The sequence below is a fragment of the Rhamphochromis longiceps genome, linkage group LG17 (assembly GCF_057381845.1).
Source record: "Rhamphochromis longiceps isolate RC_006_pf linkage group LG17, R_longiceps_female_GT1.1, whole genome shotgun sequence".
In the NCBI taxonomy this organism is placed as follows: domain Eukaryota; kingdom Metazoa; phylum Chordata; class Actinopteri; order Cichliformes; family Cichlidae; genus Rhamphochromis; species Rhamphochromis longiceps.
The window spans coordinates 42,980,724-43,007,041 of record NC_140573.1 but is presented as its reverse complement, the minus strand read 5'-3'; the positions used below and the strand labels follow the sequence as shown (position 1 = coordinate 43,007,041).

General features: G+C 43.5%; 2 protein-coding genes across 2 annotated transcripts in view; one reads left to right on the top strand and one right to left on the bottom strand.

Moving 5' to 3' along the window:
• cog5 (component of oligomeric golgi complex 5) overlaps positions 1–26,318 on the top strand; it is a 78,355-nt gene that overhangs the window by 32,977 nt on the left and 19,060 nt on the right. Inside the window, exons 7-11 of the mRNA XM_085387792.1 lie at positions 15,964–16,094; positions 19,605–19,764; positions 20,921–21,033; positions 21,142–21,219; positions 24,369–24,450. Coding sequence (XP_085243918.1) covers positions 15,964–16,094; positions 19,605–19,764; positions 20,921–21,033; positions 21,142–21,219; positions 24,369–24,450 — 564 coding nt within the window. The remainder of the gene's footprint in view (positions 1–15,963; positions 16,095–19,604; positions 19,765–20,920; positions 21,034–21,141; positions 21,220–24,368; positions 24,451–26,318) is intronic.
• LOC146650308 (G protein-coupled receptor 22-like) lies at positions 3,653–8,760 on the bottom strand. The gene is made up of 3 exons (XM_085387537.1): positions 8,638–8,760; positions 8,166–8,312; positions 3,653–5,117 (listed from the first exon to the last, which is right to left on the bottom strand). Exons 1-3 carry the CDS (start codon positions 8,758–8,760, stop codon positions 4,065–4,067), a joined length of 1,323 nt encoding a protein of 440 aa, XP_085243663.1. The 3' UTR covers positions 3,653–4,064.

Below are 26,318 nucleotides of genomic sequence, written 5' to 3'. Positions count from 1 at the left end.
TTACAGTGTTTCCAGAAAACCCTCTCTTGTCTGATCATTTTCTAATGGTATATAAATTTACAATAATGGGTTACATAGCAGTGGGGAATACATTTGATCAGAGTAGATGTCTTTCACAAAGTGCTGTAACTAAGTTTAAGGATATAATCTTAATCTTAATATTAATAATATAATTATCTTCCTCAATGCTCTGTACCAACATGTTGCAGAGTGGGAGTAGTAGTGGTAGTGTCGCCACACAGGTCCATTATCTTTTTTTTAAATATTTTTACTTCTTCCCTGCATACAACTTTAGCTCCTGACTCCGTGGTATAATTCTCAAACACGTAGCCTAAAGCAGATAACTCGTAAGCTGGAGAGGAAATGGCGTGTCATAAATTTAGAGGATCATCATTTAGCCTGGAGAAATAGTTTGTTGCTTTATAAGAAAGCCCTCCGCAAAGCCAGAACATCTTACTATTCGTCACTGATTGAAGAAAATAAGAACAACCCCAGGTTTCTCTTCAGCTCTGTAGCCAGGCTGACAAACAGTCAGAGCTCTGTTGAGCCAACCATCCCTTTAACGTTAACTAGTAATGACTTCATGAACTTCTTCACAAATAAAATTTTAACCATTACAGAAAAAATTACCAATAATCATCCCACAGATGTAATATTATCTACAGCTACTTTCAGTACCATTGATATTCATTTAGACTCTTTTTCTCCAATTGATCTTTCTGAGTTAACTTCAATAATTACTTCCTCCAAACCATCAACGTGTCTTTTAGACCCCATTCCTACAAAACTGCTCAAAGAAGTCCATCCATCCATCCATCTTCATCCACTTTATCCGGGGCCGGGTCGTGGGGGCAGCAGCCTAAGCAGAGAAGCCCAGACCTCCCTCTCCCCAGCCACCTCCTCCAGCTTATCCGGGGGGACACCAAGGCGTTCCCAGGCCAGCCGAGAGATATAATCTCTCCAGCGTGTCCTGGGTCTGTCCCGGGGCCTCCTGCCGGTGGGACATGCCCGGAACACCGCGCCCAGGAGGCATCCTTGTCAGATGCCCGAACCACCTCAGCTGGCTCCTTTCGATGTGGAGGAGCAGCGGCTCTACTCTGAGCCCCTCCCGGATGGCCGAACTTCTCACCCTATCTCTAAGGGAGAGGCCAGCCACCCTTCGGAGGAAGCTCATTTCTGCCGCTTGTATCCGCGATCTCGTTCTTTCGGTCACTACCCACAGCTCGTGGCAATAGGTGGGGGTAGGGACGTAGCTCAACCGGTAAATTGAGAGCTTCGCTTTTACACTCAGCTCCCTCTTCACCACGACGGACCGGTGCAGCGTCCGCATCACTGCAGCCGCCGCACCAATCCGTCTGTCAATCTCCGGCTCCCTTCTCCCATCACTCCGAGGTACTTGAACTCCTCCACTTGGGGCAGGAACTCATCCCCGACCCGAAGTGGGCACTCCTCCCTTTTCTGGCTGAGAACCATGGCCTCAGATTTGGAGGTGCTGATCCTCATTCCCGCTGCTTCACACTCGGCTGTGAACCGTTCCAGTGCGAGCTGGAGGCCCTCACCCGATGAAGCCAACAGAACCACATCATCCATGAAAAGCAGAGATGAGATTCTGAGGCCACCAAAGTGAAAGCCCTCCGCCACTTGGCTGCGCCTAGAAATCCTGTCCATAAAAATTATGAACAGAATCGGTGACAAAGGGCAGCCCTGGCGGAGCCCATCACCCACCGGGAACGAGGCCAATTTATTGCCGGCAATGCGAACCAAGATCTTGCAACAGTTGTATAGGGATTGAATGGCCCGTAGCAATGGGCCAGACACCCCATACTCCCGCAGCACCTCCCACAGGACACCCCGAGGGACACGGTCGAATGCCTTCTCCAAGTCCACAAAACACATGTAGACTGGTTGGGCAAACTCCCATACACCCTCAAGTATCCCTGAGAGGATAAAGAGCTGGTCCAGTGTTCCGCGACCAGGACGAAAACTGCATTGTTCCTCCTGTATTCGAGGTTCGACTAGCGGACGGACTCTCCTTTCCAGCACCCTGACATAGACTTTCCCAGGGAGGCTGAGTGTGATCCCCCTGTAGTTGGAACACACCCTCTGGTCCCCCTTCTTAAAGATGGGGACCACGTGGTCTGCCAGTCCAGGGGTACTGCCCCTGATTTCCGAGCAACATTGTAGAGGCGTGTCAACCAGGACAGCCCTACATGTCCAGAGCCTTCAGGACCTCGGGGCGGACCTCATCAACACCAGGGGCTCTGCCACCAAGGAGTTGTTTAACTGCCTCAGTGACCTCGCCTCCAGAAATTGACGGGTCATTCCCCTCATCCCCAGACTCTGCTTCCTCCTCGGAAGACGCATCAGTGGGATTATGCAGGTCCTCGAAGTATTCCTTCCACCGCCTGACAATTTTCTCAGTCGAAGTCAGCAGCGCTCCGCCAGCACTATACACACTGCAGGTAGAGCACCGCTTTCCCCTCCTGAGACGCCTGACGGTTTGCCAGAATCTCTTCGAGACAGTCCGAAAGTCTTTTTCTATGGCCTCTCCAAACTCCTCCCACACCCGAGTTTTTGCTTCAGCCACTGCCCGCGCCGCGTTCTGCTTGGCATGTCGGTGCCTGTCGGCTGCCTCCGGAGTCCCACAGGCTAACCAAGCCCGATGGGACTCCTTCTTCAGCCTGGTGGCTCCCTTCACCTCTTGTGTCCACCTGGCGTCCTCAAAGAAGTCCTGCCATTAATTAATGCTTCAATCTTAAATATGATCAACCTATCTCTAATAATCGGCTATGTACCACAGGCCTTCAAGCTGGCTGTAGTTAAACCTTTACTCAAAAAGCATCTCTAGACCCAGCAGTCTTAGCTAATTATAGGCCAATCTCCAACCTTCCTTTCATATCAAACATCCTTGAAAGAGTAGTTGTCAAACAGCTAACAGATCATCTGCAGAGGTTTATTTGAAGAGTTTCAGTCAGGTTTCAGAGCTCATCACAGCACAGAAACAGCTTTAGTGAAGGTTACAAATGATCTTCTTATGGCCTCTGACAGTGGACTCATCTCTGTGCTTGTCCTGCTAGACCTCAGTGCAGCGTTCGATACTGTCGACCATAATATCCTATTAGAGCGATTAGAACATGCTGTAGGTATTACAGGTACTGTGCTGCAGTGGTTTGTATCATATCTATCTAATAGACTCCAGTTTGTGCATGTAAATGGAGAGTCCTCTTCACACACTGAGGTTAATTATGGAGTTCCACAGGGTTCAGTGCTAGGACCAATTCTGTTTACATTATACATGCTTCCCTTAGGCAGCATCATTAGAAGACATAGCATACATTTACACTGCTATGCAGATGACACCCAGCTCTATCTGTCCATGAAGCCAGATAACACACACCAATGAGTTAAACTGCAGGAATGTCTTAAAGACATAAAGACCTGGATGGCCGCTAACTTTCTGCTTCTTACTTCAGATCAAACTGAGGTTATTGTACTCGGCCCTGAAAAGCTTAGAAATATGGTATCTAAGCAGATTCTTACTCTGGATGGCATTACCTTGGCCTCCAGTAACACTGTGAGGAACCTTGGAGTCATTTTTGACCAGGACATGTCCTTCAACGCACCTATTAAACAAATATGTAAGACTGCGTTCTTCCATTTGTGCAACATCTCTAAAGTTAGAAATATCCTGTCTCAGAGTGACGCTGAAAAACTAGTTCATGCATTTATTACTTCCAGGCTGGACGACTGTAATTCATTATTATCAGGAAGTCCTAAAAACTCCCTGAAAAGCCTTCAGCTGATCCAAAATGCTGCAGCAAGAGTCAGACTAGAAAGAGAGAGCAGATTTCTCCTGTATTGGCTTCCCTTCATTGACTTCCTGTTAAATCCAGAATTGAATTCTTTGTTGATAATATGGAATATTTTTGGCAATATAGTGTAAGCATTCCATTGTTTAATCAGCACACCATTTTAGCTTTAGTTTTTCTCCCCTGTTCCATCTCCATCTCCCTTTTAGCAATATATTGTATATATTTGACATATTTACATTTGAGCTAGCCCCATTACTCTGCGTCCTGTGAACATAGACATTTTTGTCTGGCATCTGTGTCCTCAAAGGTGACCTTCTTGTTTCTCCTGGGGTCGATCCATGAGTTATGTATGACCACATTGTTTGGTGTAGGGTCAGCTTCAACAACAGACACCACCCTCTTCTTCATCTTGCTCTTCAAAACCTTTTGGAACTTCTGCCGGGTGAAGGCGTAGAGGAGTGGGTGAAAGATGGTGGTTCCATAGGCCATTACCAAGAAACCCAGGCGGAGGCGATCAGCCAGATCACTGGGTCCAGTACTGAGGATGATCGTGTTGAGTACAGTTATTGGAGTCCAACAAAATAAGAACGTGGAAATGATGAGAAGAGACATTCTGAAGACTCGTTTCTGCCTCTCCCTTCTCTCTCGATGACGTTTTACGGCTCGTCTTAGTGCAATAATCACAGACACTGATGCTCGCATGCCCAAAGGTGCATTTCCACCTGCCCTGACACCTGTACTGCTCTGTGAAACCTCAGTTGACTCTGCTTGTGTTGCAGTGCTAAGAGAGATGGTGTTTTTGCTCTTTTGCTTCTTTTTAGGCAAGTTGTTCTGAAACCGTGTTCCAATGCGAATGTTAAGAGCCTGAAGAATCTTGTAGTAAGTCACCAGCATTACAACAGCTGTGAAAAAGAATATAGGAATCTGTGCTAGCAAGTGATAGTACAGACCCACCTCTGTGTAGTACTCATTTGTATGAGGTACAGTCACCACTGTAGTCTGGTTCAAAAGATATGAACTGGATCTGATAAAGAAGCCCACTTCCATGAATGGAACGAGGAAACTGAAAAAGGATAAAGCCCAGATGGATCCCAGCAGAACCACAGCTCGGCCCATTGTAAGCACACGGTTCGCTGGACGTACTGAGATGTCATAACGGTCCACGGTGATGGCTAGGACATTAGCGGCGGTTGCTACACTCGTGAAGGAGACGCAGGCTTCATGGAAGCAGCACATCATGGCTGTGTCCACCTCCAGTGGAATCAGAATCACCATAGTTGTCAGTGGGATGCAGCACACGCATATCTGGAAGTAGAGACGGAGACAGATCATGTCCCAAATGCAACATGTTTGATTTTATTTCATGTATTGGTTAAAGGCAGGCTTATTGAATTTATTCTTTAATTTTTTCCTCCAAGTCCAGTTTTTATCCCTCGGCTGTAAAAGGCTGATGAGTTATTGTTGAGCGGGCAACCAACTTTCTGAATCCGATAGCTTGAGAAAGAAGCCACGTAGGATTGTGAAATTCATACCATAGGCACAACTGTTAAACATCTCAGATGAGCTCAAATTTCAGTGACCTCGACCTTAAGGTCAAGGTCAGAGGTTTGGTTTCCTGAAAATCTTGCAATAAGATAAGAAGGAAATCATATCTATCTACTGTGAGGCTGAGGGGTAACACTGGCAGCTACCAGTATTTTTAATATGCATTTCTGTTAACTGTTTAAGTTTTTTCCCACAGTATTGTTTGGTATTAATTGCCTGTATTAACCTTGGTATACCTCTGCTGCTGTTGGTAAACAGGAGTGGGCAGGAAGAAAAGAAACATACAGTTAAATATGACAATCAGAACTGTGCACAGCCAAACTGGGGACGAGTTTTTGATAAAGACCCTGCAATATTCGTATCGATATTGAACCGTTTGATACAGTGCTTTCGGTTCGGTACGCATATGTATCGAACAATACAAAATTTGTAATTTATTTTATCAACTTTCCTTCTGACGATGCTGTCTGTGTTGAGCGCTCAGTGAATCTGCGTTTGACTACTCCGCCTAGGCTGCACTGTCGAGCGCAGATCCACTGAGCGCTCAACACAGACAGCATCGTCAGAAGGAAGAGCGCAGTGCAAGCTAGCGAGACAGAAGTTAAGCTCTCCTTGCAACATGGCAAATTGAACCTCCCCCACCCTCATTCAGATCTGGCGTTTGGAATTATTTTGGTTTTCATGTGACGCATGACTCTGAAGGTAAGCGCGTCATGGACTAAAGTAAAACGGTATGTTGGATGTGCCACGCAATGCTCAATTACATGGGTGGGAACTAGTGTGTTAGCGCAGTTAGCTCGTTAACGTGTTGACCGTCTAGCCCCATGCACGGGGCGATCAGGGGTAGCTCGTTAACGGAGATTTGCCGTGTTGTGGCGTTAAGGTCATTTCAACGAGATTAACCTGAAAGCACTAGTGGGAACACAACGAATATGACTGCACATTTACACCGACATCATCCTAGTGCAAAGACAAAAACAACAAGCATGCATGCTACAAACTTTAGCCGAGTCATTTAGACAGCTGTTAGCACGTGATTCTCCTTATGGGGACCTGATATGTTTAATATGCTGCTGAGAATATAGCCCAGAAGAAGCGGATAGTATAGCTTTTATTTTGGAAAGAGCCATTTCTCTGTAATAAACTCTCTTTTCCAAAGATGAGGGATTCCTCAATCAGATACAGGGCTCGCAATATCGCTAGCCCGACGTCCTGGGGCTAGCGATTTTTCCAGTCGGGCTACCAAAATCTCTCTGCCCTGCCCGTCGGGCTATTGTAGGAAGGAAAAATATATGTCAATGCTTTTGCATTCTTTCGGAAATGTAGCTGGGTAATTATGTCATTGGCATCGGTGAGCCACTGTCAATATGTGACATATTGAAGTCGCGTTTGAATTTGCGCTTGTTTTTTTGCTTTCACTTTGCAATCGTGCAAACTATGTATAGAGAGCGACAGCACTGATCTGTGAGTGATGATAATTTGTGCACCAATTCCTCTGACATCGTCTTATTAATCGTTAGCTTACTATGCAAACATGACAAGTGAAATCTCCCGCAGCTTAAACATGTGAGAGGTTGATCGCGCAGAGAATCGCTGAGCTTATGTGAGTCCGTGTGTAAAAGCAGCAGGATTTATATTTCAGTTCTGCTGAGCCAAATAAGACAGGTCAGGGTGAAGAAGTGACAGCCAAAGAAAAGCTTACCACAAAACGGAGAAGTTATGACAAATCAGACTATAAGGCAAAAAGAAAGTGCAGCTTTATGGTTTCATGGACAAAAGAATTTCTGTGGCTGCAATATGACGAGCTAAATAACCAGGGCTGCACATAAGTGGTCCGCAGGTGCGCATTCGCTGTCAAAATAAAAAAACACGCACAAGGGTTAGGGTTAAATTTAAAAACTGTACTTTTGAGTTAAAATATATATTTATAATTTTAATAAATGACAAATTAAAAAGGCATGAACATTTTTTTGTATCGAAAAAATATCGAACCGTGACACCAAAGTATCGAACCGAACCGAACCGTGAATTTTGTGTATCGTTGCACCCCTACTGTTTACATATGGTTTCATCTACCTGCTCAACAAAAGGTTCAGTGTCAACTTTAATTGGACAAAATGTACTGCTGCTTTCAGTCTCTGAACCTATTCACATGCTTGTAATGGAGATGCAGATATGTGCTACAAGTTTGTGTTTTTGCATGACATTTAAAAATATGGGTTTAGCGAGGTTAGTACATAGGATTTTTAAAAATACAGTATTATTAATGGGCTGACTATGATTCATCACATCCACTCCACCTGCAGGGTCTTCCCCTGTAGAGCAGTTAAACAACACTACACTCTTAGAAAACAAACGTTAGTGACATAATCGTTCTCAATGATGTGAGAACCTCAGAATCGTTCAGTGGTAACCCATAGTGCTATGAAATGCCTCTTAGCAGCTGACTCTGATAGTGTTGTTAGTGGAAACAATGACTGCAGTGGAGGAAATGGCGTTGGCCTTCTTCAGAGGTCATTGGGCGCTGGAGCAGGTAACGGCAGTGTGTGCATAAATAAGAATGAGGCTAAAATGCACATTTTTGTGTTCCTCACTGTCATGTTCGCACTCAGCTTTTCATTATCTGCTGTGCTGATATTGCTTTGGTATGAGGCTGTTTATGCCTTTCTGACACATGATGGTTTGAATTGGAGCTCGTTGTTGGATTACTTGAGTTACTGATAAACCAGTTGCCTGACACAGTGAGCACGTAGTGTGATCAATGCAAGCAGAGCTGTGAAGCTGTTTTTGGCGCACATCCCTACTCACCAACACATCAACCACATGCAGGTTCATGGTGATGATGTTGGACACGGAGCTGATGAGGTTCTGCTTCATACAGTAGAGGATCAGCACAGTGAGGTTGGAGCTCAGACCCAGAATGATCTCCAACAGCAAGAAGCCTGTCAGAGAAGCCTGTCGACAGAAAGACATTGGAGGATATGAGGACGCTTCACTGAACATTTTGTAGAAGTTAAATTACGTATTTTTTATTTGACTGTAAGCAAATATCCTACAGCTGTGTAATATTACTAATAATAGTAATAATAATAAAATGAAATTGCTGATAAAAGAAACCGATGTGAGAAGACATCAGATGTTTAAAAACAATAATATAATTTTATTACTTAAAAGCACCTATATTAGAAACATTTTATTAAAGAAGTTAAAGGAGGTCACAGAGTCTCTGATCTCCTTTTGAAGTTCAATCTAAGATGCGTCTATAAGGGTGCAGCAATACCTGGAAGCTGATGGGATATATTTCCTCAGAAGAGTTCATGTCAAGATCAGATGGGTCAGCGGTGTCAAGCACAGTCGTGTTGCTCATGGTGGCTGCAGACATCAACACTGAGGACGTGTGCATTATCTTGATAGGAGGAAGAGGCCTGAAGAGTAGTTTGCACAAACACAGACTGTTCAGAAGTGTGAAAGCTTAGTTATATGAAAGATTTGTTCAAGTGTCATCAAACCGGCAAACCCTGCAAAGGACACTGCGCTTGGTTTTAGTGAAGAATGGATCGTCTACAAGCACAAAGCTTTCCCCTTGCGTGACATTGCTACTCTTTGATCATTTAATTGTGCTTGTTGAAAATCTAATTTAAGTAATGTATACTTCACAGTGGAAACCAAGTTAAAGAAATCAGTGTTAAGCGGTCAGAATTACAGACACTATTATATCTTCAGAACTGCTTGCATGTCTTTTTCATGATGATTATTCGTTGTCTTGAAAACGTCAGAAATGGATGGGGTAAGTGTGTGATAAGATTTCAGACTGAAAGGATCATTCACCAGCAAAATGCAGGAATTCATTTAGTAGAAATTTGAAAAGGGTTCGGTAAAAACCAAAGACGGTCTTTGGATAGCTGCAGTCAAACGGGAAAGAAAACCCTGAACATCAAATACATGTGCCAATGGTTAAGGTTAGGTTAGTTTGTATTAGAACATTTCTAAGACTCCAGAAGGCTTAAAATGATTTTACCAAAGTGGAACTGGACACATGTTTGTATAAAGAGCAGTGCTTTAACCAAGAAAAGCATGTCGTTATTGGCCAGGTGTGTGAAGAGAACAGCCAGTGACCTTTTACTCGAGTGTTTTTAACATTTTTTTTGCAGTTACTGTAGTTATTTTCCATGTTTACAGCCACGCCAAGTGAAAGTAAGCTTTCCATTAGTGTAGCTGTTTAATATATAAAATATCTATAAAAACATTTATGTATATATTTGTTTTGCCTTGAACACACATTTTCATTGGTTCCACGTACACCCAGGTTCTTTAGCTTTAGGACTTGTAGTGTTCTCGTTGGGAACAAGTCAACTGTAATCGTCTAAGACTGACACGAGAGGTTTAAACTCACCACTTCCTCCTAGCGGTGTCCTCTCCAGCTTAGCAGTATTAGAAGCATGTTGGACCACTCCACTGTCTCCGGACTTGGTAAAGTTCATTTGTTTGATCCATCTCTTTTGCAGCTTTTGATGTTCAGGGATACTGGTTCCAGTTATCCAGTGGTAAAAGTCTGTGCAGTGCACACCCACCCCTCTTCGGGGTGCATGTGATTTGCACCAGTGAACTAACATCAATGGCGTCTTTCATGTAAAGCTCTGTCCTGTCATTGTCCGTTGTGCTTAAACTGTTGCCTCCAGTGTCATCTCTGCCTGAAAATGATGCCAGCACCAAAACAATCCTCCTCTCTGCTCTGCTTCCAGCTTTTCAGGACATATTCAGCTTTTGATCTTTGGAGATTATGAAAGTCCCGTTAGGGGCTAACGCACCTGTGAGACTTTGTCAGGTTCTCGTGTTCTGCACAACACTGAAAGGAGAAGGTTGAAAATGGGGGGAAGGAAGGTTGTTTGATTGTTGCTCTGAACTTTAGAGGCCTGTGGTCCAAGGGCAGGGAGTGTTGCACCAAGGTCAGCACCGAGATAGTCACACATGCACAGAGAGTCCTTATATACCAGTCGGACTAACGGAGTCCATCCACTGATTTATCATTCATAGACTGGAAGAACTGATTGAAGCAGAGAATTTTGCCACGTCCCTCTGTCATCAGGATTTGTGCTCCTCCTCAGTCAAATTCCATATGACCCTAGGGCAGGAAAAGGTGAAATATTTTTTATTAGGAAATGTTTTCCTCCTGGTCTGGATGTCACATCACATCTCTATCATTTAACTCAACTGGTTGATCATCCTCTAACACATGGCCTGGTCCCTCTGCCGTCTTCTTCATGTGCACAGTCTGCGTTTAATCAGTTTTTGATGCCTTGCCTTTTGTCTTTGATGGTTCTCATCATGTGGTGTTCACAAAATGAGTGCTGAATACTGCGAGCTGGTTCTCTGCAGTACAACCAAGGCGACTGTTGTTGAGGTTTGGCACTGTATACATAAAACTGAATTTAATTCATGTGTATGAAACGACACTGATGGGTCAAAAACAGAGCACACATCGGTTTGTCACCACATGACTATATCTGAACTTAAACTGTCTGGTCTTAATCGGATCAGATAATTCCTGATAGAGATCCAAATTTCCCTACAGTTGAGTGGTCAAAGGAGCTTCTTCAGTTCCTTAGAACTGAAGAAGCTCCTTAGACTACGATGACCTGGATGACTGAGAACCTTCACAGACCTACAGTTGAGTAATTGAACTTTGAATGAATTAAATTGTACTCACAAAAAATCTAATCTAAAACCAGAAATGATGGCATCATGCCACACCTGGTCCAATATTCCTCATGTAAATGTAGGATTCATACATTTCTGAAAACATTACTGGAGCCAACAGTGCATGCGCCATTTTGATTATTCTAAAAGATTAAAAATACCTAAATGTATAAATCTGGTGTCGTCACTGATTAAAAACAGGGTAAATTTCAGGTACATCAGTATTTTTGCACATTGAACAAATAATAAGTGTTAGCTGCAGCACATCTGTGTGCTGTGAGCTCAGACTTTTCGTCAACACGTTTGTCCCCAAGCAGAGTTCAACACCTTCATTTGCTGTAGTGTAATCTTAAAAATGCCCCTTTGAGAACACAAAATTACTCTTTTATTTAAGCTCATATTATCTGTGACATGATAAGGTTTGTCCTACTGACCTCAGCCTAAAGACGCATGTAAATGAGTTTGGTGTTGTATCAGCATTTTGTTGTGTCCATCTCCTCAGGGGGCAGCAAAGTCGCTGCATTTATCTTATAAGAAGTGTTTGTTGCTGCTTGCCAGCCGCTCATTTGGTCTAATTATTCTCCGCTCGGAATAATCACTGCTGGAAAATCGTGACTCACAGCTCAGCAACATGTCAGCACGCTGTGTGTGTTTATCTACAAATGAATTCCTTTTACGGTGCAGCACATTCACATGCTGTCAGAGCAGCACTATATGATGATGATGATGATGATGTGCATTAGTTTACCTGCTGAGATCATCTCTCAGTGATCCTTCATCCTCAGGTGAGGTAGTGCAGTGGCCTCAGGTGATGTGAGGTTCAGCTCAGTAGTCCGTCGTGCAGCGATCACACTGTTGAATCCTTTCTGGGTGGAAATCTGTCTGCATGCAACTCCAGAGAGAGAGCGAGGGACTCGTAAGACCACAGCCCTGCCTCCCCCTCTCTCTGCGCTCTGCTTCGCTTCTTCTGTCAGCCTGTCTCCGTTTCCACCTCTAGTAGCCCATCCCACTCATCCACTGCTCCCGCCCCCTCCATCACCCCCCACCATCAAACCATCTTTTCCTGCTCTTTTTTTTTCTTTTTGCTCTTTTGCGCTTAACTAATTGGGTTTACAAAGCAGACGTTCTCCTAATGTTTTTCCCGCTCTCATGCTTTGTTTCTTCCTGTACTGTATATGTGTTTTGAGCTGCTTGTAATAAGTTTCCAGCATGCAGGAGTCATTGTTTGTTTCCCTTTTCTTCTGCACCATCTCCCCATAAGTTTGTTTGCCCTCATTAAAGCAGTGGCCATGACGATACCAACGACAGCATCTTTCCTGTCAGGACTTTGGCCACTCCTCCGGTGTTTGTGTTTGCAAAGCACCTGCCCGATGCTGCATGCTTAATTGTCCCGATCTGGCTACCATTCAAGTAGCTGCGGTGTTGCCCTTATTGCTCGCCGTGCGTATCTGCGGCGTAGCTCGCGAGTGCACTAATTAGAGCTACTTGTCATTGGCATGGCAACAACAGCACCACCAGACAAAGCCAACCCCGACACGTTGGATCAGAATTCAGATCAGGACCGTGTCTGTTTTGTGTAGGGTGAACATGATTTTTCACTACATCTGGCTGCTGCTCTTCATCTGTTTATTCAAGAAATGTAACAGGGATGATGGTCTCTGCAGTCCACCTGTTCTCAGCCACATCAGGTGTTTAGCAGGAGAGAGATGGCCGACCCCGGGGTTATGAAGAGGAACTGAATACAGGCTTTTTCTCTGATGACAATTTACATGAAATGTGAGAGAAAACAATGGAAGGAGACCGAACACAAACATTTCTGCTCAGTTTAAACTCTTATGCTGCTCTAAGCACGGCAGAGCTCATAAATGTAGTGACACGTCGTCTCCACTATTTCAAACAGACGTGCACATTGAAAGCAAAAGTGTGTTTTCAGGAATACACAACCAACTTTGTGTGACAAATGCCATATTAACAGACACTGACGTTAGGCTTCAGAGGGAGAGTCTCATTTTTATTGCCAAGAGTCCAAGCTTCACACATTTGGTTTACAAATAATGCCGGTGCACAAATACTTCACACACAAATCCAACAGTCATCCCTGAACAACTTCAGAGCTCGCTCCATCTTTGAAACTGCAGAGGAAGCAGGTAAGCACTAAATAACATCCAAACATCCTAGTTTTGTGTGAAAACAAGAATATTTTGATGAGTATAGAGGTATATCTTTGAACTGTCTCCCCATCTCGCTCATCCTCATGAACACCCCCAGTTGCTTTTTTATTATTATTATTATTATTGTTAAGAACAGCTTTTTATCTTGTGTGTTTATATGAGAACACCCACCAGCCAAATATACGGTTCTTTAAGTGCAAACCTATTCAGATTAATTTCACGGGTAATGAATTTCTTTGGTTTTATTATGTATTTATTTGAAATGCTTAGGATGTATGAGGGAGAGCTAATACCCAAAGATTAGAGATCATTGACATTGTGCCTTTAAGCAAATGGACAAACAGAAGGACTAGTTGTGATAGCCTTGAGCTCAGCAGCTGCACAGTCTCTGTGCTTCTTTACGTGCTGTGTTTACAAAGATGTTTCAGGCATTCTTCTTCTTGAAAGCTAAAAATAAAACTTCCTGCAGAGCTGTCTGCTTTGTGTTACAACACATCTCCCCTTTTATCAACAAAGTATTTGTCAGAGAATCTTTCTAAGTTCAGCTTGAAGAAAGTCATTTTGTCTCCTGTTTTTGTTTGGTATGTTTGACGTTTCACAGTAACAAATGGATCCATTTCTCAGTTTTATTTCTATTTCAATGCTTCCCTTTGTCTTTTAGTGCAGATGTGAGCTGACCTGATAAAGGTTTCTTTTATTCGATCTTGTTTGTTTGCTTATCAGGAGGACCATGAGTATGGGCTCATAAAAACTTTGCTAATTAGCTGAAACATCTGCATAGAAACGGATTATTTCAGCTTGAAATTTAAAGGTTCTCTAGCATATCAAGACTCTCTCTCCACACCGTTACATATGTAACGGTGTGGAGAGAGAGTCTCTCACTAAGAGAACCGAGGTTACACTGTAACCGTACGTTCTCAGTCAGAAGGTCATCGTGGTCTAAGGAGCTTGGAAAGAAAAGGGTCTGGACTTCTTTAAGGTTCCTGAAGACGTTTCATCATCACCTTCTCAGATGGGAGGTGAAGCATCTCATGAAATTAAAGCCCCTTTGAAACTGAGAAGTTTGAGGTGTGTTTCCAAGCTGCTGTGATTACCGAGCGTCCAGTATATGACACTTGGTCATAACAGCGTTATGTTTGACATTCACCCAGTGCCATTTCTGGTGTGTATGAGAAACACTATAAAGCGAGAGGCATATTTCAGTGGTCTCTCCTGACACACTTGCACATCTAACCAAATAGTCTCTGTGGCTGACGCGTGGGTCCAGAGCAAAATCAAACTATATTTAATGTCATTTAAGGATTTGGCAGCTTTGACAGGGAGGTATTAATGAATTTTTTGGGAATGATAACGAGTCAGAGGAGCTCTGTGTGGCCAAACAGAAGCCAGGTACTGCTGCAATGTGGTCTGGGAAACGCTACGTTTCCATGAAGCGCGTAATACTGCTCTCATTGTTCTGCCTCTGGGTGACCGTGTTCTTATGTTCCCTTTGAACTGCAGCAGCTCCAGCTCTGCAGCCCTGTTGTCTCCTCTATGGTTCCTCTAGGTCTTATTCCATTCAGTATCACTGGTCTACTCCATGCATCACTTGGTCCTGTGTGTAAACAATGCAAATAGTTGTGTGCTTTAAAAAAATCCCACAGATCCCAGGCCATTTGTGCGTTACTGAAGATCCACATGACTCTTGTTTTCTGCAAAGGTCATCTAAGCAAGTGTAACACTGTCCCATTAGAGTGGCTACTGTAGTGGTTGACACATCCACCTAACAAGCCAAAGATCCCAGGTTCTTTTCTGGGTGGAGATGGGAATCATAATGGGATTGCATCAGGGACGGCATCTGGTGTAAAACCACTCAAATATGCGGAAGTAACTGCAGTGAAGGCTCATTGGGTGTAGTTGGGCCTGCCATGCGTGGTGTGATAGAGTAGCTCTTACTGTTATCTCTTTGTTCTCTATTTCATACGCTGAATGAATTCACCACGTGTGTACAAAAGTCAAATTTTTCCTTTTGGGTCTAGCACATCATGGCCTGCATTATCTGTGCATATTTAGACACAAGTCAGAAAAGACCCAGTTTCATTGTTAAACACAAACCTAGAAGGAGGCAAAGAGACATGGAGCTCATCTGTTTCATCACGGAAACCATCGCACTGGGTCTGAGGCTTCAAACAGATCGGTTTGACTCGAAGGTGGCTCCTGTCCAACTCCCTCGTCCTCTGTGCCTCATCCTGCCACCTGCCTGTAAACACTGTCTCTCTCTCTCTCTCTCTCTCTCTCTCTCTCTCTCTCTCTCTCTCTCTCTCTCTCTCTCTCTCTCTCTCTCTCTCTCTCTCTCTCTCTAGACAAATAGCATCTCTGAAATGGGTTGTTATCAGTCCCGGTCACTCTTTCCGCCTCTCTTCTCATATTCAACAGCTGATGTCCTTTTATTTTTCTGTCCTCTCGATCTATCAAAACATAGCCGTGTACTGGAAACATCCATCTGTCACAGGGGGGAGGAGCCTATCCCAGCAAGTCCAACATTGCATTCAAAAAAATAAATAGAGACCGTTTCTAAATGGAAAGATTGTTTGTATGCTTGTGTGCTCCGTATGGGACTGTGCGGGATCAACAGTCAGATACTTTGTGTCTGTTTTAAATTGCAGATTCTGACTCATGTTGATGGTAAAGTTCAGGCTTTGCTCTTTAATAACTTTTGACAGATCCACGTTCAATATTCTCCTGTGTGCTTTCTCCAGACTATCTGTCGCAGGGTGTGGATCTGAGTGGCATCGAGGTGATCGAGAACGACTTGCTGTTGATCAGCAGAGCCAGGCTCGAGGTGGAGAACCAGGCCAAGCGGTTGCTGGAGCAAGGAATGGAAATCCAGGTAGAAAATTTCCGTTCTTTTGTTTTCTACCTGTACTGCGCTGTCTGAGACCCGGTGTGCTGCCTGAGATTTAAGTCTCCTAAGGGAGAATGTCAGTGACTTATCAGGCTGAGAGACCAGTCGGTCTTCACCTGGCAACCACTAACTGGTTGTGGCTATTCTGAAACCAGTTGGCAAATGGTTTCTGGAGGTCGCTGGCAGTCACAGTGAGAGCTGTACCGTGTTTCCATGTGACGGCTTTTAGATGCTGCTGTTGTGAGTAGCGTGCATGTTAGAGTGTGACATACTTCTCACCAAGCAGCAGTGAAAATGTTAAACACAAAATAGCATCGTACGTTTGTGATCCTTTAAAAACAGCAGTTATGGGAGAGGTTATACATTTTTTTTGCAATATTTGATAATGAAACATCTACGAAAGAAGAGTTCATTTATGGTGATGAAGAAATAACAACATTAGAGCTATTTCATGTTTAGGTGTGTGAACCCAAAGAGATGCTGAGGAGTGTCTGCAGCTGCTGACAGAGTGGAGATTAGTAGGAGACTGTGACTGTAAGGTTCCTGTGAACGTCTATGTCTGCATCGAGACAATAAGCCGTTCCTCCAGAAATAGAAAACCACACACACACACACACACACACACACACACACACACACACACACACACACACACACACCTCTGTCCCCCTGGTGTATTCCACCCACAGGAGAAGTATTTTTATCCTGACCACTGCTGTGTGTGTGTGTGTACACATATGAAAAACGCACACATCACACATACTGTATGTACTGTATGGACACACAGTGACAGCTTCTTACACAGTTGCTTGTTGTGAATGTTATGTAAGCTTGGACGTGCTGGCTGGGCTGTGTGGGAGATTCACCTCAGTCCTCTGATTTTTGCTAGCAGATACCCTGTAGCCCATCTGGTGAGTGGGAGCTCCACTGACCCACGTAAAAAAACACAACAACAAAAAAACCCACACTGCTCTTCTTTATCTAAAAAAACCAAACAGTGGCTAAAGTCTATAATGTTAATATTATGGGTAACTCTGTTTTCATGAACATCACTGAAGAGCGCTGTTAGGGTTCGTCTGATGTCCTGTCAGACTCTAACGTTAAGGTTTCTAAATGTAAACGTAGCACCGTTGGTGCTTTCACTGTTTCATAGGAACACAGATTAGCTTAGAAATCATCGGCTTAGCTTGCTCTCTCTTCATCACCGCTGACTGCTGCAGTATCCGCATCACTGCCGACACTGCACCGACTGTCTGCCAGTGTCCGACTTCACTCTACCTTTCCTAGCGCATAGGACCCAGAGATACTCCACTGCTCCTGTGGGGCAGCTGCCCATTCCTGAATTGGAACTCAGCCCTTTCTGACTCTAAGGTGCTAACTCTCATTTTTGCAACTTCACACCATTGGCTGCAAACCAGAGAAAACTGCCTGATAAAACCACAAAGATAAAATCGTCACCGACGGGGAAACCCTGCAGCTGCTGACTGCTTCTAGAAATGCTGTCTGTGATTGTTAACCCAGCTCTCAGGATGGTTCTTGGTTTGACATACAGCATAGAAACTAAACATGTCACAGTATTCCTTGAAAACCCTCTTTTCCCTGATCATTAATAATATTTAATTTAAATGTATAATAATGGATAACACAGCAGTTGGGAGTACATTTCATTACAGTAGATGTCCCTAACTGTGACTAAATAAAGACACATAATTACTTCTCTGTTATCTTCTTCGGTACCATGTGCCGACGCACTACTTTCAAAGAGGACGGTTACCTTCTGAATACTTTTACTGCATATGACTCTGAATACTGTGACTCCTCTGAGAAAGAAACCTTGGCTCCCTGGTATAACTCTCAGATGCCCGCCCATCCCTGAGTCTGGCTCTTCTGGAGGTTTCTTCCTATTAAAAGGAAGTTTTTCCTTCCCACTGTCACCAAGTGCTTGCTGATAGGGGGATGTCTGTTTCTTGGGGTTTTCTCTGTATTATTGTGGGGTCATTAAATTACAGTATAACACACCTTGAGGTGACTGTTGTAATTTAGCACTATATAAATAAAACTGAAGTGAAATGAATTGAATTGATTGCTACAGGGACCAATTGGCCAATAATAATGGTTTTTAGAGACCTGGTCCTTCTGAAACACCCCCAACAGGAATCCCTGAGGGACGTAGCTGAGTGCTTTCTAGAAGTCAATCAATCAATCAAAATTTATTTATATAGCACATTTTTAAGACTGAAGTACACCAAAGTGCTTTCCAGTAAAATCGCAGTACAAATAAAATCACAATAAAATATAAATTACAAATATATAAAATATAAGATAATTACAAGTCCACAACACTCATCTAGATTGGCTGAGCAAACACCTTGAATAGCTTCAAGAGGATAACGAGCTTGAAACTGTCCCATGGCCAGAAAGAAAACCCCATTGTTGTTCTGGCTCTGTGGCTCTTCTAACAGCCCGACTCCCCCCCCAACAATGGTCCCTAGTGGGTAACGACCAACACCCCAGTCAACATGACTGAAGTCACAATTTGTCCTTTCAGGAGTAAGTTGATATATAATGTCAGTCTGTGTTAAGTACACTGATTGCTATCAGGACAGGTTAGCTTAGCTTACCATAAAGACTGGAAATACAGGAGAGCAGCTAGCCAGGTTTGTTCAGACTTACCAACTCCTCAACATCTCTGACGAACATGTTTGAAGAAATTAAAAAATGACTAGGATGTTTCTTAATGAACAGCAGCCAGTACTTCTGTAGTATTTCTGGTTGTTTCCTGGCAACGTTGTTGTGACGACAAGACTGTGGCAAGTTTACCCCCTGGCACATTTCATGAGAGAGATGTGGCACTCATATAATCCTGAAGAGATTGTGCTGCCCTACAGAGGCGATCGACATCCATGAATGCACACAGTAGAGGCCGAGGACAGTTTCCGCTTTATGTAGCAGTCATATTAACTTGCTACGTTGTATCTAAGTGCTTCTGATGTTTTCTTTGATTACTGTGTCCATAATGGGAATTAGCATGGCACGTGCTTGGAGATTAGACGGGATACCGATTCATTCAACACTCGAGCACTGAGTCACAGACTCACAACGCGTGTCTGTGTGTGAGTGTGCTTGTTTGCAGGGCGGGGATTTATCAAGTGTTACAGTAGATATGCCTAACAAAGACGCTAACAAAGCTAAGAAGTGTAATGCAGGTCAAGTTAGCCAAACATTTTTAGCGACCTTATTAATGCTATCAGAAAGGCTTTTATAGAAGATAACTGACACTGACAAAAACAATAATGTTACTTTTCTCTCCATCAAATGTTTTTTGTTCTTGTGTGAATTAAGCTAAATCTAAATGAATGTAGCAGTGGACCTGCAGCTGCTTCGTTCTGTGAGATTAAGCTGTTTGGTGACCGCTTTTAAAGCGGTCACCAAACAGATGCTGATATCGACGCCTCATTCATTTTCACCCCCCCCCCTCTTTCTTTTGATAATCAGAACCCAACCCAGGTTGGCACAGCCCTTCAGGTCTTCTATAATCTGGGTAATCTCAGAGAAACCATCAGCCATGTGGTTGGGGGTTACCAGACCACCATACAGGACAACATCACTAGTGCTCTTGACATCAAAGGCCTGACACAGCCAGCTAACCCCAGAGGTAAGCCTGAAGAAGACTGTGCTTCAGAAAGGTTTGCCCACTGAGTGCATTGTTCTAATTTGTAATGATCAAACAGAAGAACATTTAATAATTGGATCTATTTCATGAGTTGGTTTGAAAAACAGTGGTGTGAACAAGTGTTTACCCCCTTTGTCGCACATAAATGTTTCAGATCAATTTGAATATTGGACAAAGATAACACAAGTAAACACAAAATGCAGTTTCTAAATGAAGGTGTTTGTGATGCAGACTGCTTCTGCCAACATTTGTGAAAGAATGGGTCACTTGGTGAATTCCAGATTGGTACTGTAATGGGATGCCACCTATTGTGATATTTCCTTACTACCAAATATTCCATAGTCAGCTGTTAGCGGTATTCCAACAAAGTGACTGGGAATGACAGGACCTCTGCTGTGTACAGTCACAGAGCGGGGTCAGCGGATGCTGAGGCGCATCGCGCACAGAGGTCCCAACTTTCTGCAGAGTTAGTCGCTATAGACCTCCAAACTTCATGGGGCCTTCAGATTAACTCGGTGTGTACAGAGCTTCAGAAGCTGTTTGGATCCAAGCATTACATCACCAAAGCGATGTGTTGGAAGCAGTGGTGTGGCGAAGCTATGGAGTGACGAGTTGCGCTTCTCCACATGGACCAGTCTGGGTTTGGCAGCTGCCAGGAGAATGATGCTTGTCTCACTGCGCTGTGCCAAGTTTGTGGGGGGGGGTTACAGTCTGACCTCACCAATGTGCTGCTAAGATGGCCAGAAATTCCCACAAACACCACAGACACACTTCCAAACCTCATGGAAAGCAGGTAGAGTCGAAGCTTTTGTAACTGCAAAGGGCACATTGTACTAAACTCTGTGGTTTAAGAATGTTGCTCATGTGTTTGATGGCAAATGAGCAAATACTTATCTCGGTCCTCTGTGCCACTGAACTCCACAAGACTATTAAAAACTGTATGTCAGTATTATTCCATTACTGAAACTAGTCCCCAGCGTATATACTGCAGTATTTCACACTAAATTTGTTAAAATCTGCAATCTTTATGAGACTATATTTGTAAGAAATCGTCGACACATGTTGAGTAAACCTGGAGAAAATCTAATTAGGAAGCTGCTTTGTTGGTGGAAATGATTTGTGGTTGATGTTCCTCTAGGCGCTCCTGGCAGAGCAGTGCTACCAACACCAGGCAACACAGCTGCTTTCCGTGCTGGTCTGTGGACCAACCTGGAGAAACTGATGGACCAGATATGTGCTGCATCCAGACAAGTACATATACATATACACACTGAAGCCCGAGCGTTAAATAAAACAGCACAGCTGCCAGCGTGGCTGATGAATTAAGTACGAGGCCATCTTTGTTGTGTGTCGTTTCAGGTACAGCACCTGCAGAAAGTCCTGATGAAGAAGAGAGACCCCGTCACTCACGTGTGCTTCATTGATGAGATCATCAAGGTGGGTGAGCTATACTGCTACTCTGGTGTTTCATTAGTGAAACCCAGTAATAATACTCAAGCAAAAGTCACATGCAGAATAACCAGGAGACTTTACATGTCAGTTGGTCCAAATGGAAATAAAATACTTGCTGCAGACCTCAGTAAATTATATTTTTATAATTACTTTCAGTATTCTGTTCCCCTGGTGTCTCACTCGCAAAGGAAGCACGAGTCCCAAAGAGGTGTTTAAAAAACCGGGACAATGTTCAAATTTGAGATCAAGCCCATTTGATTTGTTTATACAGTGTTGAGAGAAAGAGTTTGGCCCCGTCCTGATGTTTGTCACACTTAAATGTTTCAGATCAAACTGTAAATGTTAGACAAAGATAACACACAAAATGCAGTTTCTAAATGAAGGTGATTATTATTAAGGTGAAAAATCTGCATGTGTAAAAGTGATGGCCCCCTGGTGGGCCCCCTCAGCGTCTGCAATAACTGGCAGTGAGTCTTTACAGCTCTGTGGAGGAATCTGGGTCCACTCATATTTGCAGAATTGTTGTAATTCAGCCACATTGGAGGGTTTTTGAGCATCAACCGTGTTTTTAAGGTCCTGCACCAGCGTCTCAGTTGGATTCAACTCAGGATTTGACCAGTCTTCATTTGGTTTTTCTTAAGCCAATCAGAGGACGACTCACTGCTGTGGTTTGGATCATTGTTGCAGAACACAAGCGTGCTTCAGCTTGAGGTCACAATCAGATGTTGGGACACTTTCCTTCAGGATGTTTTGGTCGACGGCAGAATTCATGGCTCCATTTTCCCAGAGGTGTAAAGTAACAGAGTACAAATACTTTTGGTCAGGCTGGTCCTATTTAAGGTATCTGTTGATTGAGAACAGGTGTGGCAGTAATCAGGCCTGTGTGTGGCTGAAGAAATCAAACTGTGACACACCACAGTTAATTCATTTTATAACCGGGGGGCCATGCAGGTTTAATAATAATCACCTTCATTTAGAAGCTGCATTATGTGTTTATTGGTGTTATCTTTGTCTAACATTTACATTTGTTTGATCATCTGAAACATTCAAGTGTGACAAACATCAGTACGGGTGCAAACACGTTCTCACACAGCGGCCAGCAGCACGAGTTCGTTTGCCTGCCTCCACAGAAACCGAGTTGTAGAAATGAAAGCAGGAGAATGTTACTATGGAAACAAAGCTCTCACCAATTACCCAGAGATGGAGGTGTGAGTTTGGGACCTAATGACATGTCTAAATGCAAGTCTCCTCAGCAGTGCAGCAGCACCATCAGCTTCACTGTTATGGACACAAGTATACATGTAAGAATGGACTGGCTGTCAGCAGCTCTGAAAGCATTACATGAAAATATGTTGAAGGTACAGTCAAAGTTCTGAACACTAATTCAGACATGTAAATGTGACAGAATCAGCTGTAAATTATTATGAGGAAGATGTTATTTTGCATCATGTACTCAGGAGTGTAGCTGAATAACACCTCGCTGATTCTGAAATAGTTGTTACATTTCTGGGGCTTTTTCATGCACAGTTACACACAATTATGCAAAAACCTGTTTGTTCTTCCACGTTACAGGAGCGCTTGTTTTCCCCTCCATCACAGTTTTTCATGTGATAATAGTAAACTCACCACACGCCCATTCTACTTACAGAGAAAATCTCTGTGTGACAAACATGTGGCTGACCTGAACAACTGAGCTGATGAAACTCTGTTTAGTTCTCCACACTTGGTCAGTGTCATTCACCTAAAATCATAATAATATATTAATAATCATATGTCAGTAATATATGAAGTTACTGTAACTACGAGTGGATTCTGCAATAGAGAATGCAACAGCCAGATATGAACCCACTCCCAGAGATGAGCCAGTCCTTGCCAGTACTCTTTACCAGCCCTGTAACCTTTTGCCGTGTCTTTTCATTTCCAAACCACAGTGTTAAAACTCTGGCTGTAAAAATCAGATGATAAGTTCAGGATCCTGTAAGCAGGAGATGAACAGACACCAGCAATCAGCCACTCACAGTCAAGCCTGAATTTTCACGGTAAATAAAACACAGACCGGTTCTTTGTACTCTACCTGAACACTAAAAGGGCTTTACATACAATATTCACACCCACTCATACAAGGACTGTGCTTTCTAAACAACATTCACATACATTGGATTTACAGCTTGGAAACTTGGAGCATATCCACCAACCCAGAGTTAACAAAGTGTTGCTTTGGCAAAATAAGCATGAACTGTAAAACTTGTCTGTACTGCCAAGATTGCTGAGCATGTCCTCACTGAGCACTGAGCAGGCTCTATCCATGAATGGCTCTACGTTACTGAGAAGCAGATTAAATCCTTATTTTTGTGACGGATTGTGACGCTAATACTGGAACGCATTAAGTTATTATGGATCTGGATCTTTCAGAGAGTGACTTTTGTCCTGTCTGCCTCCCCTCATACCCAGCTGACCCTCCCTCCTCTGGTTACGCTGAAGGGAGTTTTTCCTCCCCACTTTCATCAAGTTCTTGCTCATAAAAGCAGTGGGGGCTCTTTAGCTTACAATATAATGCATTTTGAGGTCACTGTTGTTATAAATAAAACTTAATTCAATTTGAAAAAAACTGAATTGAAACTTGTCTCTAAATTCCAACTTCAAAGTAACTTTGGTTTCTGTATTTCTAATTAACAAACAAAGACAGATGTGCAGACAGTGGGGAAAGTGGGAGGTCAGAGGCATGCCCAACAGACCTGCAGCATGCTTCTCTAATAGAGCACTGAGAACAATACACAGGAACATGCCCGGTTCCATGAAATAATTAAAGCACTTTCCACAATCAGGTTACCGTATGTGTGTTGATGTGTGTATGTGTCTGCAAGTTCATGTTTCATACGAGTTTTGATTGTAGTTCCTGTGTGTCGATGCAGGTGTGAGTTTAACCCGTCAAACGTGGGAAAGTGTCACACAGAGATTTTCTCTGTGAGTAGAATGGGCGTGTGGTGGGTTTACTGTTATCACATGAAAAACTGTGATGGAGGGGAAACAAGCGCTCCTGTAACGTGGAAAAAAAAGGTTTTTGTAGGGCGCTGGTTAATCAGGGCGACGTGGTCGAGTGTCAGATAATCAGTATTCCTTTGTTTTACCAACAGGATAGTCAACCTGATATCCTCTACACCTTCTGGAACAATATAACTACGACGCTCAGTGAAGAGTTTCATAAAGCGACTGAAGGTAAGGCTGTTTATTCTCCCGTTTTCACTCCTGTGCACCAACGTCTGTCATGATTTTTCTTTTCACACAGATTCAAACAGAGTTTGTTCCACTTGTCGAGCTGTTGTGTAAGAAAGTAAATGTTCTGTGTTGTGCATATGTAACAGAAGCATCGCCATGTCCCAGAGCGCGCTGTGCTTCGGGTGAGCTCAGTCCCAAACCTGCAGACACATCCTGTTTTCTGTGTTTACATACAATCCAGATGTCATAGGGAGAACACTGGACAGGTTACCCATCTGTCACAGGGCTGACGCGGAGAGACACTCGAATATTCACACCTGTGGTCTGTTCATGCATGTTTTTGGACTGTGGGAGGAAACCGGAGTATGCAGAGAGAACATGCAGACTGCATACAGAAACACCTCAGTACAGAAACACCTCAGTATGCTCTGAACCGTAGGACTTTCGTGCTGTGAAGCCACAGTGCTAACAACAATACTAAATAAATCCATTCTCGTGCTCGGTGAGGAAGCCGGACATGCAAACACCATACCAGCGTGCTTCCTTTTAGAAATACTCCAAGTTCTTTATGTCTGTAACAAAGTTAAATGATGACCATTATTTCTACATTCAAATCATTTGTTGTAATAATATTTATTTTGTCATTTTCCATTAGTAGATCTATTTTCGTTCCCAGTTGAAATTTCACGCAAAACACTTGAAATTGACAGAATAGACACTCTCAAATCAAATCAAATCAAATCACTTTTATTGTCACATCACATGTGCAGGCACACTGGCACAGCACATGCGAGTGAAATTCTTGTGTGCGAGCCCCACAAGCAACAGAGATGTGCAAACACAACAACACAAACGAGCAAAATACAAGAATGGCCAACCTGAAACTAATAAATATATGTACAATATATAATAGTGTATGCATTTCTGGATGTGTATACTAAATATTTTCCTACGTGTGTGTGTGTGTGTGTGTGTGTGTGTGTGTGTGTGTGTGTGTGTATACACATTTTTACAAATTAAATAGTAAAAAAAAAAATAATAATAATAATAATAATAATAATAATAAAATATATAAAATATACAGAGTTGAATATGTGCAAAACAAGTGGCATTTATATACAGTATGGAGTGCATAATGTTGAAGTTCCAGTAGTGAAGCTGAGGTGTCTATGACGTGTTCAGCAGTCTGATGGCCTGATGGAAGAAGCTGTCTCTCAGTCTGCTGGTATGGGACCGGATGCTGCAGAACCTCCTTCCTGATGGAAGCAGTCTGAACAGTTTATGGCTGGGGTGACTGGAGTCCTTGATGATCCTCCCCGCTTTCCTCAGGCACCGCTTCCTGTAGATGTCTTGGAGGGAGGGAAGCTCACCTCCAATTATCCGTTCAGAGCACCGCACTACTCGCTGGAGAGCTTTGCAGTTGTAGGCGGTGCTGTTGCCATACCAGGTGGCGATGCATCCAGTGAGGATGCTCTCAATGGCACAGTGATAGAAGGTCCTGAGGATGCGGGGGCTCATGCCGAATCTTTTCAGTCTCCTGAGAAAGAAGAGGCGCTGCTGCGCCTTCTTCACTGTTTTGTTTGTGTGTACTGACCACGTAAGATCCTCAGCCAGATGTACTCCAAGGAACCGGAAGCTGCTCACTCTCTCCACAGCAGCGCCGTTGATGGTGATGGGGGTGTGTACTTCTCTGCACCTCCGGAAGTCCACTATCAACTCCTTTGTCTTTGCGACGTTGAGGGTGAGATGGTTGTCTTGACACCAGTGGGTCAGGGCGCTGACCTCCTCCCTGTAAGTCGTCTCATCACCGTTGGTGATAAGACCCACCACTGTAGTGTCGTCCGCAAACTTCACAATGATGTTGGAGC

What these genes read in the sequence shown, in the direction of transcription:
- LOC146650308 (XM_085387537.1), bottom strand. Translation starts at nt 8,760, where the DNA reads ATGCACACGTCCTCAGTGTTGATGTCTGCAGCCACCATGAGCAACACG. An exon ending in TATATCCCATCAGCTTCCAG is followed by an intron (nt 8,313 to 8,637) that starts GTATTGCTGCAC and finishes TTCTGTCGACAG; the next exon opens with GCTTCTCTGACAGGCTTCTT. An exon ending in TGCATGTGGTTGATGTGTTG is followed by an intron (nt 5,118 to 8,165) that starts GTGAGTAGGGAT and finishes CTCTACTTCCAG; the next exon opens with ATATGCGTGTGCTGCATCCC.